General features: G+C 55.4%; 1 protein-coding gene across 9 annotated transcripts in view; it reads right to left on the bottom strand.

The window, feature by feature from the left end:
* HSPG2 (heparan sulfate proteoglycan 2) overlaps window positions 1–12900 on the bottom strand; it is a 102172-nt gene extending 89272 nt beyond the window's left edge. For all 9 annotated transcript variants that reach the window (XM_082651580.1, XM_082651581.1, XM_082651583.1 and 6 more), the window contains exon 1: window positions 12809–12900. In XM_082651580.1, the coding sequence (XP_082507706.1) occupies window positions 12809–12871 (63 nt within the window). In that variant the 5' untranslated portion in view covers window positions 12872–12900. The remainder of the gene's footprint in view (window positions 1–12808) is intronic.
* Window positions 12901–17848: the final 4948 nt, after the last annotated feature.

Genomic DNA, 17848 nt, shown 5'->3' with positions numbered 1-17848 from the left:
AATGGGTGCTCAGAAAGGTGCAGTGACTTGCCCAGGGTCACATAGCCTGGAGGTGGCAGAGGTGGGATTGGAACCCGAGCCCAGCTGCCCCAAAGCCCTAACCATGTACTACCTTCTAGCTGGGACGCCTCTGCAGGGTCTGAGCCCAGGAGAGGAGGAGCGAAGGGGGTTTGGGGGGCTAGAAAGGGCCTGCTCACCTGACGTATCATTGTAGGGTCTGCTCACATGGCCGGTGCCAAACCACAGGGGCCTGTTATACCCTAGCTTACATTTCACCCAGGTTTTGTGAGTCCTAAGTCTGTCCCTAGGACTCCAAGGGCACAGGCTGCCTGTCAATCTGTGACTCCAAGCCCCTACTCCCTGCTCCCCCCATCCCATGTGCCCCAGAGCAAGGCTGCCACATTAAAGCAGGGAACAACAAAAAAAAAAAAAGCAGGGAGCACCCAAGTGCTGACATACCTCAGGCGCAACCAGTGGTTAAGGAGCTGGGAGGGCGGGGCCTCCCCCTGCCCTGCTCTCTTAACATACAGAGTAATCATTAACCAGGGCAGAGCATCGCACCCCCAGGGCCAAGGCCAGACGCTCCAGACCCTTCCCACCTGAGGAATTCTGGGGCCACTTTCCCAGCCACACCACTGGGATACTGAGGTCCCTGGTACAAGGGAGGGGTGACTGGACCAGGAAGGCCTAATCTGATATCACTATGCAGGTGGCCCAGAAGGTGCCTGGAACGCACTTAGGAGCATCTGGGCCCTCTTCACTCACAACCCTTCCTGCCCTGCTCCCCTCTCAAAATTATGAAGATCCATAAGTGAAGAGGGTTGGACAAGAGGATGGACCCTGGGGTTTGCAGCCTCCTCAAAGGTCAGGTGGAGGCAGAACGAAACCAAGCCCCAAGGTTTACCCAGGACGAAGTACCAAGGGCAGTCTTGAAGGGGAAAAAGGAAAATCACAAAATAATAGTTCCTGTCATACATCAACTGCCCGTTCTGGCTGGCGGTGATTTAAATGATGTCTAATCTTCACTAAAACCCTGCAAAGACGGTATTACCATTCCCAGCTGATAGCTAAAGCTTAGACAGGTTAAGTCACCGGCTCAGGGTCACACAGCAATAAGTAATGGAGCTAGGACAGGACTCAGGGCTGTGCCTCCTGCCCATGACACTGTCCCAAAGTATAACCTGCAGAATTAACAGATGGGGGGCTAACAGGCCACATAAAGGAGCCTCTGAGTCCCGGCCAGAAACCCCAGGTGAAAGAGCAGGTAGGGGTGGGGGTGGTATGCAGGGTGTCCCCCATAACTGGATGTGTCAAGTAAAGGTGGCCACTAGGGCTTCCAGCACCTGAGGCCTGCGTGAGGTGGGTGGGGCCTCCTGGAGTGTTGAAGGGTGGCGGGTGGGACCTGCACCCCCTCCCCCAGGAGGTCACTTAGAGAATTCCCTTCAACTGCTCAGGTGAAACCTAGGTGAGGCCCAGGCAGGCTGGAAGCTTTGATCTTATCGCACATTCCTGCCCCAGCCATCCCAGTCCTTGTCCCCTCCCCACCTCCTCCCATCCAGGAGGTGGGAAACCAGGCAGACTTAACCCTTTCCTCCCATTTCTTCAAATCAAATCCAGGCTTGAGCTGACCTCTGCCTCCCTCCAGATCCCCCAGAAGAGTGGGGAGAGAGACGAGAGGAAGTAAAGTGGAAAGCAGGAGTTTCAGCCCTACTCTCCTTGTTTAACTCACTCAACGTCACGGAGCCCCAAACCCGAGCTCCATGGGCAGCTTCCATTTCTCTTAAATTAAAATAACCAGACTCAGTATAAATAAGCCTCGCTGTTTTCCACATCCATGAGCTCACCTGAGACTCATGGCAAAACCAGACTGCTCTCCTCTCTGCCCTGTGGGTCTTCTCCCCAAGACCCCTCTTCCCACAAGCTAACTGGAGGGAAACAGATAGTAACTAGAATAACAAACAGGGGCTGAGACAACGTCACAAGACCCCAGCTATCTCCCAGAGGTCGTGTGGCCCTGAAAAGCTGCTCCCAAGCTCTTGGAAGACTCTTGCATGAATGCAGCCTCCTTTTATTGAATCACCCTCCCCCTTTTATTGACTAGTCTCCCCTGTCAGACTAGAAGCTCCTTCAATCCATGCTAGGTGTTTAAACCTAGCACAAGGCTGGGCATAGAGCTGGCACTCCATAAGTGTTTGCTGTATGAATGAATGAACGGTCCCATTTTGCATCTGGGGAAAATTATGCTCAGAGAAGTTAAATGACTTGCCCTGGATCCCACTGACAGGGCAAGGAGTACAGGAATCCTGTGACTCCTAGTCTAGTGCTCACTTGCTCAAAAGACATTTACAAGGCCTCTGGATCTTAGCTCAGCAGCAGGTGATCTGATGTGGGCGGACCACTGCAGGAGTGACCCCAGGTCCACACGGGAGGACAGGCGAGGCTTCAGGAAGGTCTAACAGAGCAGGGGGTCTTCTCCTTCATCTGTTTCCCTGGCCCAGGGTCTGGCACTCGTCGGCAGGTAGTCAGTGAAGGACGACATGAGATTGGTAAGATGGTGGGCTTCACCTGGTAGCTACCACCAAGTCTTGAGGACAAGCTAACAGTTTTCTCCAAGAATTCAACGTCCCCTTCCTCTGAACTGGCAAGTGGCCAAAAAACAAGGAGCCCATTTTGTGGGTAGGAAAAGCGAGGTCCGGGGAAGACGGTCAGTAGTTGGCTGGCAACCAGTGGAGGCCCAGGCCTTGACTTCTTGCCTCCTGGTCTGAGCAGTTACAGCGCAGGGGACTGGAATGCTTGTCACCTCAGCTATCTTGGTGACTTCCTCTCATTCTTTTCCAGTGTTAATGACTCCAGCTGCAGGCTACAGCCCTCCTGCTCACACGCTTGACAACAATGCGAATCTAGGGAAGACGGGGACAACTTCTGGAACCCTGCCCTGGATGCCTTCCTCCTCCACCAGCCAAATCCTCCTTGCTCTTGAAGCCCCACTTCCTCCAGAAAGTCTTTCCAGAGAATTCATGCCCAACTGACCTTTTCCTTCCCTGACAATCTGCTATTGTCTAGACTGGAGTTGTGCTGGGTAACCATGGTCCATGAGCCCTACCTCTCCAACAAGACCCAGAGCTTCTGGAGAGTAGGGACCACCATTCTCATTTCTTACAGGAGGACTGACAGAGCTGGATTCAGCTCCCACCTTCCTCTGCACCTGGCTGTGTGATCTTGGGCAAGTCACCTCTCTCCTCTGAGCTTTCTCTCATCTGGGAAATGGAGGCATAATCCCAATTATGTAGGAAAGTTGAAAATGCAGACAAAACACTGGCACAATGTCTGGCACACAGCAGGTCCTCAGGCAATGAATGAGTGAATAAATAAATGGATGGATGAAGACTTGACTCCTCTGCTGCACAAAGATGTTCAAATGACAGTTTCGGGGACTTCCCTGGTGGTGCGGTGGTTAAGAATCTGCCTGCCAATGTAGGGGACATGGCTTCGAGCCCTGGTCTGAGAAGATCCCACATGCCGCAGAGCAACTAAGCCTGTGAGTGAGCCACAACTACTGAGCCTGCACTCTAGGGCCCGCGTGCCGCAACTACTGAGCCCGCATGCTGCAACTACTGAAGCCCACGTGCCTAGAGCCCATGCTCTGCAACAAGAAGACACTGCCATAAGAAGCCCGCGCACCACAATGAAGAGTAGGCCCGCTCACCGCAACTAGAACCCCCACCCCCACCCCCGTGCAGCAACAAAGACCCAACGCAGCCAAAACAAAGAAACAAAAAACAAATTACACAGTTTGGGACTTGTATATAGATTCTGCTCCCAGCTGTGCCACTATTGAGGTGAGCACAGGGCTGCCTCAGAGCAGGCCCCACTCAGCAAAAATCCATTGAACTCCAAACAAGGCAAAACCTACAGGCCCCAAAGGGAGCTTGGGACCTGACTGAGAAGGATCCAGGTTTCCAAGGGTCTCGATCTCAGGGAAAGCCAAATCCACCTCCCTGGGGAATGTTATCACTAAACTGAGCTGGATGCCAAGGGGCAAAAGGCACCCAAGTCTGAGAAGCAGGAGCCGGATAAGCCCACATGGCAGATACACAGCTTGCTGTACCCTCCGCCAAGGCTGGCCCAGTCCACCTCCTCCAGGCAGCCTGTTGTGACTATGCCAGTCCTCCCAGATCGTCCTCTCTCTCCCTGCAACAGGCCAGACCCACTCAGGAAGGGATGACAAGTCTGGAGTCAGACAACCTGGGCTCTATTCCCAGCTGTGCCAGGTACTGAACGCATGACTTGGGCCAGCCATGCCCCCGCCCCCCCGGTGCCTCATTTTCCCCAGATGCACAATGGAGATAATGCCAACAGCCAAAGACCGCTGTGAGGATTATATGTGATAATGCCTGGAGAGAGCTCTGCGTGGGGCTTGGCTAAGAAAGGGTGGCAACCTGGGTGACTGAGGTCACTGGGGAGGAGACCCTGGAAGTCCCAGGGCACAGAGACTGGTCTGTCCTCAGGAAACTCCTAGGTCTCTGTTCCTCTGGCCAAAGGGTCACAGGAAGGCAAGTGGCAGGAGGGGGAGAAGAGCTGTTAAGTGATAGAGGCCACCGGGGCTAAGATTTCTGAGGCCAGAATTTCAGAGCATCCAGTCCAGCGAGAGATGCAAGAAGAGGCATGATCCCAGTTCCCAAGTATTTGAAAACTGGGAACGCCAAACAAGGAGAGGGATGAGTCAGCTGGGGTGAGGGGAGGCCAGGACCAGAAGGAGGGGGGCAGAACTGGCTCTTTGGGGGTGAGTTTGGGGAGGCGGGGGAGACAGAGGTGGAGGCAGGCACCTGGAGGTGGGCTGGGAAGGGGCCAGAGGCAGCTGGGAATTCCCAGCCCCACACCAGGAGAAGCATCTGTGGGGTCACCTCAGGCCACCTCTAAAGTCCTCCCCCTGCCAGCCCCGGGCTGCCTCCCCATCCCCACAGCCCGGGATTGGGGAAAAGATGCCAAACGTTAAAAAATGAAACACCTGGTCGTGACCCATCCTACTGGGGAAGGGGCATGTCTCTACCCAGCAGCCCAAGGCCAAGGCCAAGTCCCAGGGTACAGGGAGCGGTTACCAAGCACAAGTGCGTCTCTTTCCTTTTAGCCCTGCTATTTCTCTAAGAGCCCATGGGAGTCAGATTTAAAGCTGTGCAACTCCAGCTTCCCTGGCAATGGACCTGCTACAGGTTTGCCCAGGGCTCCCCGGGCAAGGTCCTGTCTCCTGCAGTGGGCCTGAGGGAGGGTGGGGCTGGGATGGAGTCCCAGGAAGCCCCCCTCCACCATTCCCCTTAAGATGCATGAACATCCTTTCTGTACCCATGGGAGCCACTTGGCCACACCCTCTGTTGCTCAGAGCCCACCAACTGCACACATCTGGGAAGGGGACAATGTGTCCACAGGCTCCAGCCTTTCCCAGGCCACACCCTGCGGTGTGCCCCCACTCCTTCTCCCCCTACAGGAAGGAGCAATCAGTGTGGAAGGGTGGACTTTTTCTTGCAGCTGCAGCCTCAGTGGGGGAAGGGGAGCCAGTGACAGATCAGATACAGTTACATCCGGGGCTCACAGACTGAGAAAGAGAGGCAGAGGGAGCAGGGAGGATCCCTTAACTCGGTCATTCATTCAACAAGCCCAGGGCTTCCCTGGTGGCACAGTGGTTGAGAGTCCGCCTGCCGACGCAGGGGACGCGGGTTCGTGCCCCAGTCTGGGAAGATCCCACATGCTGCAGAGCGGCTGGGCCCGTGAGCCATGGCCACTGAGCCTTCGTGTCCGGAGCCTGTGCTCCGCAACGGGAGAGGCCACAACAGTGAGAGGCCCGCGTACCGCAAAAAACAAACAAGCAAACAAAAAACAAACAAAAAAAAACAAGCCCAGAGCAGGGCCTGGGTCAGTAGGTGGCAGCAATTGCGATCAGGAGAAGGCGTGTCATGCTGGGCACTGGGAACCCCGAGTCAAATACCACTCTGGCTGTGCCCTCAGCAGGAACCAGCCTAATAGAGCAGCCACTGACTGTCAAACACTCTCACATCCCAGGTACTGCGTGAGGTGCATCCACCTGGTCTCATATTCACCTGGGAAACAGGCATCATGATCCCCATTTCTGTCCTGAGGCTCAGAGAAATGAAGCAACTTCCCCAAGGTCACACAGCCAGTTGGGGCTGAGCCAAGGCATGACCCTCTGAGCCCACACCTTTCCCTTGTCCTCAGCGCCCAGAAAAAAGGGCTCCAAGTCCAGTCGGGGCACAGAAAAGTGGAACACGGCACGGTGGGCACCCTGGCTTGTCTCACATGCTCCAGATCCCAGCAGAGAACAGTGGCTGGGAAGAAGAGCTCCCCTGCGTCCAGCCTCAGCAAGGAGCCTGGGCCTTCTTGGCCAGGTGGCTTCTTCAAGGCCATTAGTTTTTTTTTTTTAATTAATTAATTTATTTTTGGCTGCATTGGGTCTTTGTTGCTGTGCGCGGGCTTTCTCTAGTTGCGGCGAGCAGGGGCTACTCTTTGTTGCGGTGGGCATGCTTCTCATTGCAGTGGCTTCTCTTTGTTGCGGAGCACGGGCTCTAGGCGCGCGGCCTTCAGTAGTTGTGGCGTGAGGGCTCAGTAGTTGTGGCGCAGGGGCTTAGCTGCTCCACGGCATGTGGGATCTTCCCGGACCAGGGATCGAACCCGTGTCCCCTGAATTGGCAGGCAGACTCTTAAACACTGAGCCACCAGGGAAGTCCTTCAAGGCCATTAATTTATTCACTCAATAAGTGTTCACCTACTATTGCCCGGCAGCCTAGCACCGGGCAAACTGTAACAAACAAAACTGAATGCCCGCCCTCTAGGCGGGGAAGGCAGTGAATTTCAATAAAACACATAAATATACAAGCTGTGAGCTTAGGCTGGGGGGTTCCAAGGGATCGGTGTCTGCAGCTGCACAAATGTATTCTCAGCAAGAACCCCCTCCAGGCCAATGCAGAGGCTCCAACTTGGGGTCGGGGAGTGGGGCTGCCCTAGCTGAGAGTCAGTCCAACACTCTCCCCTCCCCCATGTCATCCCCTCCATCACCTGCCGTTCTCCACCCTCCTCCCAACTCTGCTCCTCTGGAGCTCTCCTACCTCAGTTAGTGGCAGCCCCACCTTTCCAATGCCCAAGCCAAAGCATATGGAGACGTCCCTGACGCCTCCCTTTCTGTCCCCTCACCCCCATAACCAGTCCATCAGCAAATCCTGTTGGTCCTACTTTCAAAATATACTCAGGATTCAACCCTTTCTTCGTGCCTCCACTGCCCTGGTACGAGCTCCCATAGTCTCGGGGCTGGGTCACGGCCTCCTTGCTTTTGACCTTGATGTCCCACATTGTCTTCTCCACACAATAACTAGAGTGATCTCTCATCTCACTCAGAAGCAAATCCAAACTCTTTCCTGTGGCTGAGGCTCTGCCCCACCTTCCCTTGCCAAGCCCCTGGCCGCATCCACCAACCCTCACCCATGCTGCTGCAGCCACGTGGGCCCCCCTGCTTTGCGCAGACACACCAAGCACACCTCTGGGCCTTTGTGTCAGCTGTTACCCCTGCCTGGAGAGCCCTTTCCCTAGATACCTGTAGGGCTCACACCCTCACCCCCTTCAGATCACTCTCTATCCTCTTCCCTGCTTTATTTTCTTTTCCAAACACTTATCGCCACCTGCCATATTATATTTATTGTGTGTCTCCCTGCACACGCTATAATGCAAGTTACCTGAGGGAAGGGAATTGGACTTTTATGTTCTCTGCCGCAACCTCGGCACCTAGAACAGGGTCGGGTACTTAGAAGATGCTCAATAAATATCTGTGAAATGAATTTTGAGACTAACACTTCAGGGACTTTAGTTTACAGAATATTTAATTGCATACATCATTGTCCACTCATTCATTCAACACAGACCGCAAGCCTCTGTGTGCCAGACACCACCCTGAAATCCAGAGCAACAGAGAAACAGGGCGCCCTCCTCTGTGGCTCAGGGACAGGCCTCTGGTAGGCAGCCGGGAGCTGGTCCTCAGGACATCTCACAGATGTCACGAGTACCCCCTACCCTGGGATGCTCTGAGGTCCCTGCAGCCCTGGCACACATGGGCATCAAGGAAAGGAGGGGAGGGTGGGTTCTGGGGGCGGCTGACACTTGAAGGCCCCGCATTCCCAGGCCTCAAAGAGCCGCCTTGTTCCCAGGACTTTCATGACGGTGCCCCTGGCCCAGCCATCCCAGCAGCCATGAGCCACTCCCTTCTCACGGCCACTATTGACATGCACCCGACGCCACCAGGCTGGGCAGTGAAGCTGGCGGCTCCCCGCGAAGCGAGTTCCACACATTCTTCTGGGTTTCAGTCAGCCAGCTCTGGGCGCTGGGGCGGCCAGCAGGCCCCAGCCAGGCCCTGGAAGCAGGAGGGGGCAGCAGGGCCAAAGAGGCCAAGGCCGGAGCTGGGGCAACATTCCAGCAGGGCCAGGACCCTCAGCCTACCCTCCTGCTTCCTGGCGGGAGAGAGATGAGGGGAAGGCCGGCGTGGGCCCTGGGAGGAAGGGCAGGGGGCTCCGCAGATCCTTGCGAAGCTGCGGGGGGGGGGGAACGCGGCCACGTTCTGCCCCTCCTCCTCCAGCCTGAGTCCTCACAGCTGGGAGTGGACTGGGGCAGGGGGCAACAGGCCAGGGCTGGGAGTCCTTCCCGCATGTCCCTAGTGGTCTGAGGGTCCAGAACCCACACGTCTGGCCTCCAAGTGGCTTCTGAATCATCGTTCCAGATCTTTCCACATCCTGGGCGGCCACCTCACCCTCCCTCCTGAGACATGCCCCAAGGCCAGGCAGCCCTGAAGCCTCTGCAGATTCATCCTAAACCTTCAGCCCCCAGGGAACAGCCAGGGGAATCCAGTGAGGACTAGGGCCAGGCGGCTAGCCATTCTCCCCTTCACTTCCCACACAGGGTAGGGCCTGGCCTGGCGCACTTAGGCCTTAAGGCCCCTGGATTAATTCAACTGTCTCAAGGGTCTCGGGGAATATTGGTGAGGAAATTAATTAACAAACCTACAAACGAACAGGCAATCCCAGAAATGACTGCCCTAGAGTTAAGTTTTTCTAGGCTCCCGCCAGGGCAGGTATCCCCAGGAGGCCCCGTGGACACTCGGGCACACCCATCCTGAGTGCCTCTGTCCCCAAAGCCAGACCCCAATCTTCCTCGCCCGAGGAAGCCCTTGCACCACCTAGGACCTGAGTCCTTTTATCAACATCAGTGGGACAGTTTTATCAACACCCACCGCCTGCTGGCTACGAGTGAGCGGGATGCCGGTAGGGTGGTGAGGAGCCTCGTGTGGCTTCAAAGCCTGGCTCGTGGGGCCTCCAAGCACAGTGTACTGGGCAAGTTAGAGTTGAGTTGTTGGGCAAGTTACACGATCCCTCTGTGCCTCAGTCTCCTCTGCTTAGAAAATGGGGACTGCACTAGTAGCTATAGCTTAATTCAGTCAACAGACATATTTACTGAGCGCTTACTACCTGCCAGGTGTTAAGGAGACAGCAGCAGTGAACAAAAGCACGTAAGGTCCTGCTCGCATGAAGCTTAAATTGGGGGTGGGGTGGTGATAAACAAGTAAAGAAATACGCATCAAATAGTGACAAGAAGAAAACAAAGCCGTGTAAGGGGACAGCGAACGTCGCAGAGTAGTAGGGGACACGAGGGAAGTGAGGCAGAGGGTCACGCAGATATCTGGCGGACAAGCATTCTAGGCAAAAGGAACAGCAGATGCAAGGCCCTAAGGCGGGAGCGTGTCTGGCACGGTCCAGAAACAAAGACTGGCATGTCTGGAGTGAGCAAGCAAGGGGCAAGTGGGCAGGAGGAGAGAGTTGAGAGGGAGGGGGAGGCCAGATCTGTAGGGCCTTGGGGGCTAAATTAAGTCAAGGGCTGGGGTCTGACGTAAGCAACACGGGGAGGGCAGGGAGGCTGTGAGCGAGGCAACAACGTGTGAGGATCTGCTGAGAAACTTCACACGTGGCAGAGAGTGGGCACTGGATAAAGGTGAACTATCCATATTATTTTGTCAGCATCTGGCCTGGTGCCCCAAGACTGCCCTCCCCACTACTGCAAGCCCTAAACCCAGTCACCTTCTGCCACCTTCCTTCCACCCATCTCCCGGGCTGGGCCTCAGGCCCGCAGATCCCAACTTGCCTGCACTCAGCCTGAGAACAGGCCTGGGCCGAGCCAGTCGGGGTCCAGGACTCCCCGGACACAAGGAGCTTGGCTGGGGCATGGCGGGGTGGGGGTGGGGCGTCCATCTCTACCCCCGCCAGCCTCTGCCTCCCTCTGTGGACAGACCTGCACCCTCCCTCTGGAAATCTCCAGCGCACACTCACAACCCCCTCCGGGCGGCAGATCTGGAGCAAGGGGGAAAGACAGCCCGGCCAGTTATGTCAAGGGGAGGGCTGAGGTAACACTGCCCCTGAGGGAAGGGGAGGCTCCTCCATTTCCCGCCTGCCCACAGCCTCCCCAGCAAGAAAACCCAGGGGGGGCAGGAAACAGGTATCTCAGTGACTTCCCCTCTCAGCGCTGGAAAACACCACTATCACCCTCAAGAACCCTGTCTCTTGGCGGCGCCGGCCCCAAGAAAGGAAGGGCTAAGGCCTCAGCAGGCCAAGGCAGGACCTGAGTCACTCAGGCCTGGCCCCCTCCCCCAGCAAGCCTCCCCACCTCCTCTGAACTGAAATTACTCCCACACTTAATCACAGACCACTACTGCCTCTGTCTCCTGCCCCCAGTGAGGTCTTGAGCTCCCTAAGGACCACCTTACCCTCCCCTTGTGTCCTACCCTCACCCACTCACTGTGGGCTTGCAGACATGAACGGAAAGGCACGGGAGCTAAAGGGCAGCAGACGAGGAGGAGCCCAAGGCTGGCTAGGGCACAGGGCTAGAAGCCTGCTGGCGTTTAAAACTTACAACAAACTTCTCATCCCCATTTCACAGATGTGGAAACTGAGGCTCAGAGAGAGGAACTTGTCCCAGATCACACAGCTAGGAAGTGGCAAGAGCTGGGATTCGAACATGGGTCTGTAAGACTCCAGAGGCCAAGCTCTTTCCAACCCTTCTACCCTCAGCCTAGGCTGGGACCATGAAGACCTCAGTGTGGTTGCTGAGGAGACTGTAATCCCACAGGATCAGAGCTGCCTGTTCACCCATCTCAGTTCTGGGAGAGTGCAGCCAGGGCCTGTTGCTGTTCACCCATAAGCCCCCATTGCTGGATGCACTGGTGCACAGTAGGTGCTTAGCGAGTATCTACTGAATGAATGAACCCTGAACTCCTACTCACTGTCATGGAATGCTGCCCAAAGATGTGGTGAACGAACAAGTGAATGAGGATTAGCTGCAATCTGGGAATTCCTCCCCCACACAGCAAACATCTCCTTCCCTCCTGCCACGGCAGAACCCCTGATCAGGGGGCAGAGCTGGGGTAGGGTCAGAAAAGGAACATTTCATGTGCTAGGTTGGTGTCTACTTTTTGGAAAAGTAAAGATCAGTGTTGGGAGGTGCAAGTTCAGGTCAAGACTGGGGAGCAACTGGATGGATGGGCCCTGCTGGATGTGTTGAAGTGAGAGGCTGACAGAGGATTAAGGAAGCTGCCCTGATGCGGATGGGGGAGGAGAGGTGCTGGGTGGGTGGGGCAGGAGAGGTGAGGGGTCAGGTCTGGGGTGGGGGTTAACGAGTGACTCAGGAGGGCAGAGGTGAGAGGGTGCCGGCAAGGGAAAAGGGAGTCAGTCACTGGTAAACACTGGCCAGCTTAGATGAGTCCCTCTCTTGGCTCTGAGAACAGGGGACAGGGATGGCCCAGCACCACCTGAAAGAGGGTGGGTTGGCTCTGTGGTTCGCCACGCAGGCCCAGATCCCCAGATGTGCCCCATCCACATCTGCCACCAGCTCCCTGCCCACTGACCCCGCCCTGCCCTTCTCAGGTTCACTGGGTCCTCAGAGCCTCTCCGGGCCAAGTGCCCTCTTTCTCTCAGCATGGACCCATCCAAGCTCAGAGTAGGGGGCTGGACTGCAAGGGCAGGCCTCCCCCTGCACCTTGAAGACCTGGGGAGGAGAGAGCTGGGGAAACAGATCCACTCACTGTCCACCGCAAACCGGCTCAGCAACAGGCACTTTGAGGCCGTGTATTCTGAGTTCCCCCTGGGCATGTGGGCTGGTCTCAGAGAGGTTAACAACGTGCTGGAGGTCACACAGTTGCTCAGTGAAGAGCAGAGATTGATTCAATTCCTGGGCTGTGGGACTCCAGGGCCCGTGGGTGTTCCACGCAAGAATCAGTTGTGTCCAGAGCGGTTCTTTACTTGTGCCTGCCTGGTGACCAGCTCCCCAAGGGGAGAGACGTCGTGGTAAAGTTCCAGTGAGGATGGATATGGTCCCCATCACCACTGAGTGCCCCTGTTTCAAGCTGGCAAAGAAAGGCGTGTCCTCGTCCTGCCGAGTTCCCACCCTGCTCGAAGTTTCTCAGCCTGGCCCCCAGGAATGGCAGGCCGGACCATGCCTAGCGCGAGTCTGAGACTCAGCAACGTGGCCTGGCGACCCAAGGGCTCCCACGAGGGCCGGCCCCGCCCCCGGCCCATCGCGGGGTCCCCTGGGTGCCCTTCGGCACAGCCCCACGGAGGAGGGTGGCGCCGGCCTGTACCGGCCCGGGGTCCCTGGCGGGCGCCGCCGTCCCGGGCCAGAGTCCCAGCCGCGCAGCCTCCGCGCCCCAGCCAAGTTGGCGGGGGCGGCGAGCGGGGCCCGGGGCGCCTCCCACCTCTCCGCCCCGCACACTCACCCCGAGCAGCCGCCCGTGCAGCACCAGCGCCAGCAGCAGCGCGCCCGCCGCCTGCCGCCCCATGGCCCGGCCCGCTCCGCTCACTCGCTCGCTCGGCGCCCGCCCGCAGCCGCCCGCTCGCCTGGCTGCCGAGTCCTCGGGACAGGGCGGCCCGCTCCAGCCACCCCCACCCTTCCCGCGGCCGCCCCGCCCCCGGGAGAGGCCCCGCCCCCGGGTCTCCCCGCCCCGGGCACCAGGCCCCGCCCCCTGGACCGCCCCGGGGCTGAGGGCTGCGCTCTCCCCGGCCCGCTGCGCAGCCAACTGAGCCTTTGTCTGGGCCCCCAGCCCCCTCCGGGCGGGCCGCGGCCCAACCCGGCTCCCGCCAAACCCGGCCTGGAGTCTGGGATGGGACTGGGGCCGGGGCCCTGAGCGCTGGACCACCCTCCCTCCACGTGCACGCCTCTCCCGCACCTCCCCACCGACCCCCGGACCCCTAAATCCATCTGCTCTCACACCCTTTCATACTCCGCAGACGTGACTCCACGCGGGCCGCTCTCCAGGACCCTCCAGAATAGCACGCGCTCACACGGGCGCGTTTGGTACACGCGCTCACTACAACTTGGGCTCACGAGATTACCTGCACACTGTTCACACGCTAACGTGCTTGTCCACTGCCCGTGAACGCTTGCACACGCTCACTCCCTTCACCCAACTTTCATATAGTAACAGTCCTCCCCGACTCAAAAGATCACTCTATCCCTTGAAAACCTTCACCTCTACAGGTGACACAGTGGACACAGCTTATACACACACACACTCAGCTGCCCACGTTCATAGTCACATTTTCACACACATATATGAATCCCAGGACAGGAAGCGGAAGGACGTTTTCATACTCAGATTCCCCACAGGGTCTCACAGTTCACACACAGGCCAATATAATTTCTTTTTTATTTCTTATTTTTTTTCTTGCGGTACGCGGGCCTCTCACTGTTGTGGCCTCTCCCGTTGCGGAGCACAGGCTCCGGACGCGCAGGCTCAGCGGCCATGGCTCACGGGCCTAGCTGCTCCGTGGCATGTGGGATCTTCCCGGACTGGGGCATGAACCCGTGTCCCCTGCATCGACAGGCGGACTCTCAACCACTGCGCCACCAGGGAAGCCCCGAACATAATTTCTTACACGCACAGCACCTGCATTTTTTTACATTTTCTCAGTACCTCACAGTGGGCACTCAATACGAACCTGAATTACCCCTGATACATACCATTCTCCACATAAATCACTCACAGACCAACTTTGATTCACATAAATCACAGCCCCACTGCCAGAGATGCACCATCTCACACACCCAGGCCCAGACACAGACACTGCCAAAGCCCAATCACAGATGCTTGGGAGGTAAATCCCAGTCCCTGATGACACAGACCCACAGACAACACACACAGCCATGCCACCAGGCCTCCCCAGGCCATGGTCTCCTTGCTGCCTGAAAATTTCTAGGGCAGCCCAGGCTGATGGGTGGAGAGAAAACTGGGGTGTGTAGGTGTGTGTGTGTCACTTAGAGGAAAACCTTTTCTGAGTAACGATGGAGGAGAATAAAAACTGAAGTTTCCATTGTTTCCTGTGAGATTTGCTAGGTTCCAGAGACTCACAACCAGGGTTTGCAGCCAGGAGTGAGGTGAGCTGTGGACAGAAGGAAATGCCCAGCTCACTGGGCGGCACCAGGCCTGGCTCCGGAAGGCATGTTCCCTGTGATAAGGGCCAGCCTGCAGTCTCCCAAGCACTCTGAAGCCTCCCATCTGGGAGATGGGAAACCACTGGCATCCTGACTGGCACCTGGGGGATTAAGAAAATACTGGCATCCTGACTCCCTTCCCAGATAAATGCCCCATCTCCAAAAGCTGGGGTCTTCTCCACCCTGTGGGGTGTATCTAGGGGACCAGCTCAGAGCTGTAAGGGGCAGAAACTACATTCACAGTGGTTTGGCCAACTCCCCGGCCCCAGCCCAGATGCCAGACACAGCACTGAATAAGATCTGTTTCTGCTCCAGACAGGGAGGTAGGGTGGACAGAGGAGGGATGCCTGATCTTGGCCCTTGGTGAACCCCTAATATGGTGGAGGGAAAAGGGAGGCTATAATCCCTGTCCTCATGTTGTTCTCAGTCTGCTGGAGGATCCTGCCTCCATCATCTTGCTGTGCAATCTTGAACAGATTTTTCAATCTTTCCATGACTCCATTTCATCATTTAGACAAGGAGAATAATGTTAAGACCTCCATCACAGTGTTGTTATGAGGATTTAAATGAATTAATATATTTATTTTTTAAAAAGAACAGTTTTGGGCACATGGTAAGCCCTAAGTAAGCGATAGCCATTTCTTTCTCTCTTTTTTTGTGGCAGGGCAGGGGTGGTGCGCGCTGCGGCATTCGAGATCTTAGTTCCCCGCCCAGGGATGGAACCCATGCCCCTGCATTGGGAGTGCAGAGTCTTAACCACTGGACCGCCACGGAAGTTCCAGCCATTTCTCTTATTACTGTTTCTGGGTGAGCTCCCAATCTAGAGAGGGAGACACAACTCTTCCCTCAGGGGACTCCAGTCTGATGGAGGAGCAGTCCCTGCACCCAGTGTCACTCTCAGTCTGAAGGCCAGATGCAGCCCCCAACCCCAATGACCTCTAGTCTGATGGGGGAGTACAGCCTTGCATTCATCAAACTTCCCTGATGAGGAAAACTACAAAACTCCACTGACTTCAGAGTTGACAGGTGGCCAGCCTTGGTGGTAGGATTTTTCCAAGGCCTTGCCTGTCTGTGGAGGGTCAGCATCCTTGACAAATCGCATTTTGTGAGCTGCCTCAATGTTCCCTACCTCGGGCCCTTTAAGTCCCAGAGCCTTGGCTTCTTGGATGATTTGTTCATAAGCAAAGGAAAAGGAGAACAAGCAACTCTTTGTAGATGTTTGGTCAAGACTAAGTCTGAGCTATAAGTCTTGCTTCCTAAAAGAGGTTGAGGAAAGACATGGTAAAGCTTACTGGACTGGAAGGAACTGGGCTGACGTGGAGGGCAGGAAATATGGCCTGTCGAGAAAGTTCCAGAGTAACTCCACGTACCCTGAGGATTGGTCATCCCCTTGTTTATTCTGCATCCTCTCCTTCCCACTAAGGGATTTGGCTGGCTCTGTTTTATTTTGCTGTCCTTGATATCTTTAGTAAATGTTCTCAAGTTGCTTTGTCCAGGGCCTGGCTATCTCCTCATATGGCTTAGAAGGGGAGCAGAGGCAAGGCCTTCCAGGCGCTTGCTGAACCCAGGAGGCATCTATAATTGCAGTGTATGTACTCATAACTCTGGGTGCTGGTCACACTCTTTGGGAGAGAAACAACTCAAGCCTCACACAAGGTTCCTTAGATAAGGGGAGACTACGACAGTTTGGATAGGCAAGAGCGGCCAAACAATTTGGCTTCTGAGAAACAGGAGTCTGATCTAGTCTGATGGGGGAGTACAGACTTTTGAGTCACCTGTCTGCCAGAGTTTGTGGGTCACCTGTCTGCCACTACAAAATTGACAAGACTCAACTTCTACTGGCTTCCACTCCTACTCCAAACCTTTTCTTTGCCTTGGAGCTTCTCACTCATCTCATATTCCTTTATTCATTCAGGGCTGCAGTGGACGGTTGGGCAGGTTGTTCACTGAACAAGGGTATGCAGCCAAGGGGATCCTGTTGTGGTGTTACATCTGCCCAGAGGGGGTACCTTTTGTAATATGAGCAAAGGTTAGCTGTGGCCCTGCATTCATTCAACAATGAAAGTAAACATCTATTATGCACAAGGGATGCAATGCCTGTGTGGGAAAACAGATGCCGGCAGGGCAAGGATATGTACTTGGGTAAGAAAATGGAACAGGAAATTGGTGTGAAAGGGAGTGGGATGGAGGAGAGGGAACAAGGAGATGATGTGGAGAAGAGGAAGAAGAGGAGGGAGGACACAGTTCTAAGCAGGCAGTGAAAATTCATGGACAGGGAGGGAAGCATGCAAGGCAGGGAGATGCAATCCTGGCCAACTCTCCAGCCACACGCCTCCTCCACCCTGGTCTTTGCACATGCGGTTCCTTCTCCTTAAGGGCTATTCTCACCCAACACCCACCCCACTTCACCCTACTACTCTCTTTTAGGATTCAGCTCAAACCTCATGTCACCATAGAAGCCTCCCCAACCTCCCAGGTTAGATCATGTCCCTCACTATGCTTTCCCACAACCTCCCTCCCCCATGCTTCTCCCTCTTAACATTTTTGACAATTGCAATAATTTGGAAGACCATTTAATATGAAGAGGCATAATGAAGGCAGAGAGCGTGACTACCTGCTTTCTGACTTGTTCCCAACTGTATCCCCTGTGAAGGGCACAGTGCCCGGCAAAGTTGGCATTTGAATTATTTTACCTGAATGAAAGAACAAGTTGGTTCAAGCAAAGCATAAGGCATAAATGCCCCCTTTCTGGTTTGTACTTGGGGCAAAGATAAACTCCCCTCACAGTCTGATCAACATTGAATCTCACTTGATCACAGTCCTAGGCAGTAGGCAAGTGAGTGTATTTTATTACCACCCTTTTCAGACAAGGAAACTGAGGCCCAGGGGATGAAGTGGCTTGCCTACATTACACAGTCAGTGCCAGGAGCCGTGATGGAGCCAGGGTTCATGTCCATGTCTGTCTGACTCTAGAACCCACATTCTCAACCCCTCCTAGTATTTCCCCAACACCCCTCGTCATTATCAAGTGCTTTCTTGCTGAGCTTCCACCTTGGGGCCTCACAGATCACCTGCCCTCTGAGATGCTCCTTGGAAAGGGGGTTCCCTGGTCAAGAAGTTTGGGAACTCTGTACTCTTTCCCACACTTTGGCCATCTCGAGGGACACCAGCACAGGAAAGTTTCTGAGCAGGCCTCCAGTAAAGTCGCCTGTCCAACTCTGCTTAACCCAGCATTCCTCAACGTATTCAAGAATGGAACCCAGTTGTTTTTTGGAAAAACCTTTTAACATCTCACAAGACTGGTGTTTCTCATAACACACTTGGC

The sequence above is a fragment of the Grampus griseus genome (genome assembly GCF_964374135.1).
Source record: "Grampus griseus genome assembly, chromosome: 1".
Taxonomy (NCBI): Eukaryota; Metazoa; Chordata; class Mammalia; order Artiodactyla; family Delphinidae; genus Grampus; species Grampus griseus.
Note: the sequence above shows the minus strand (reverse complement) of the source record. Positions and strands in the feature narration are given on the sequence as shown.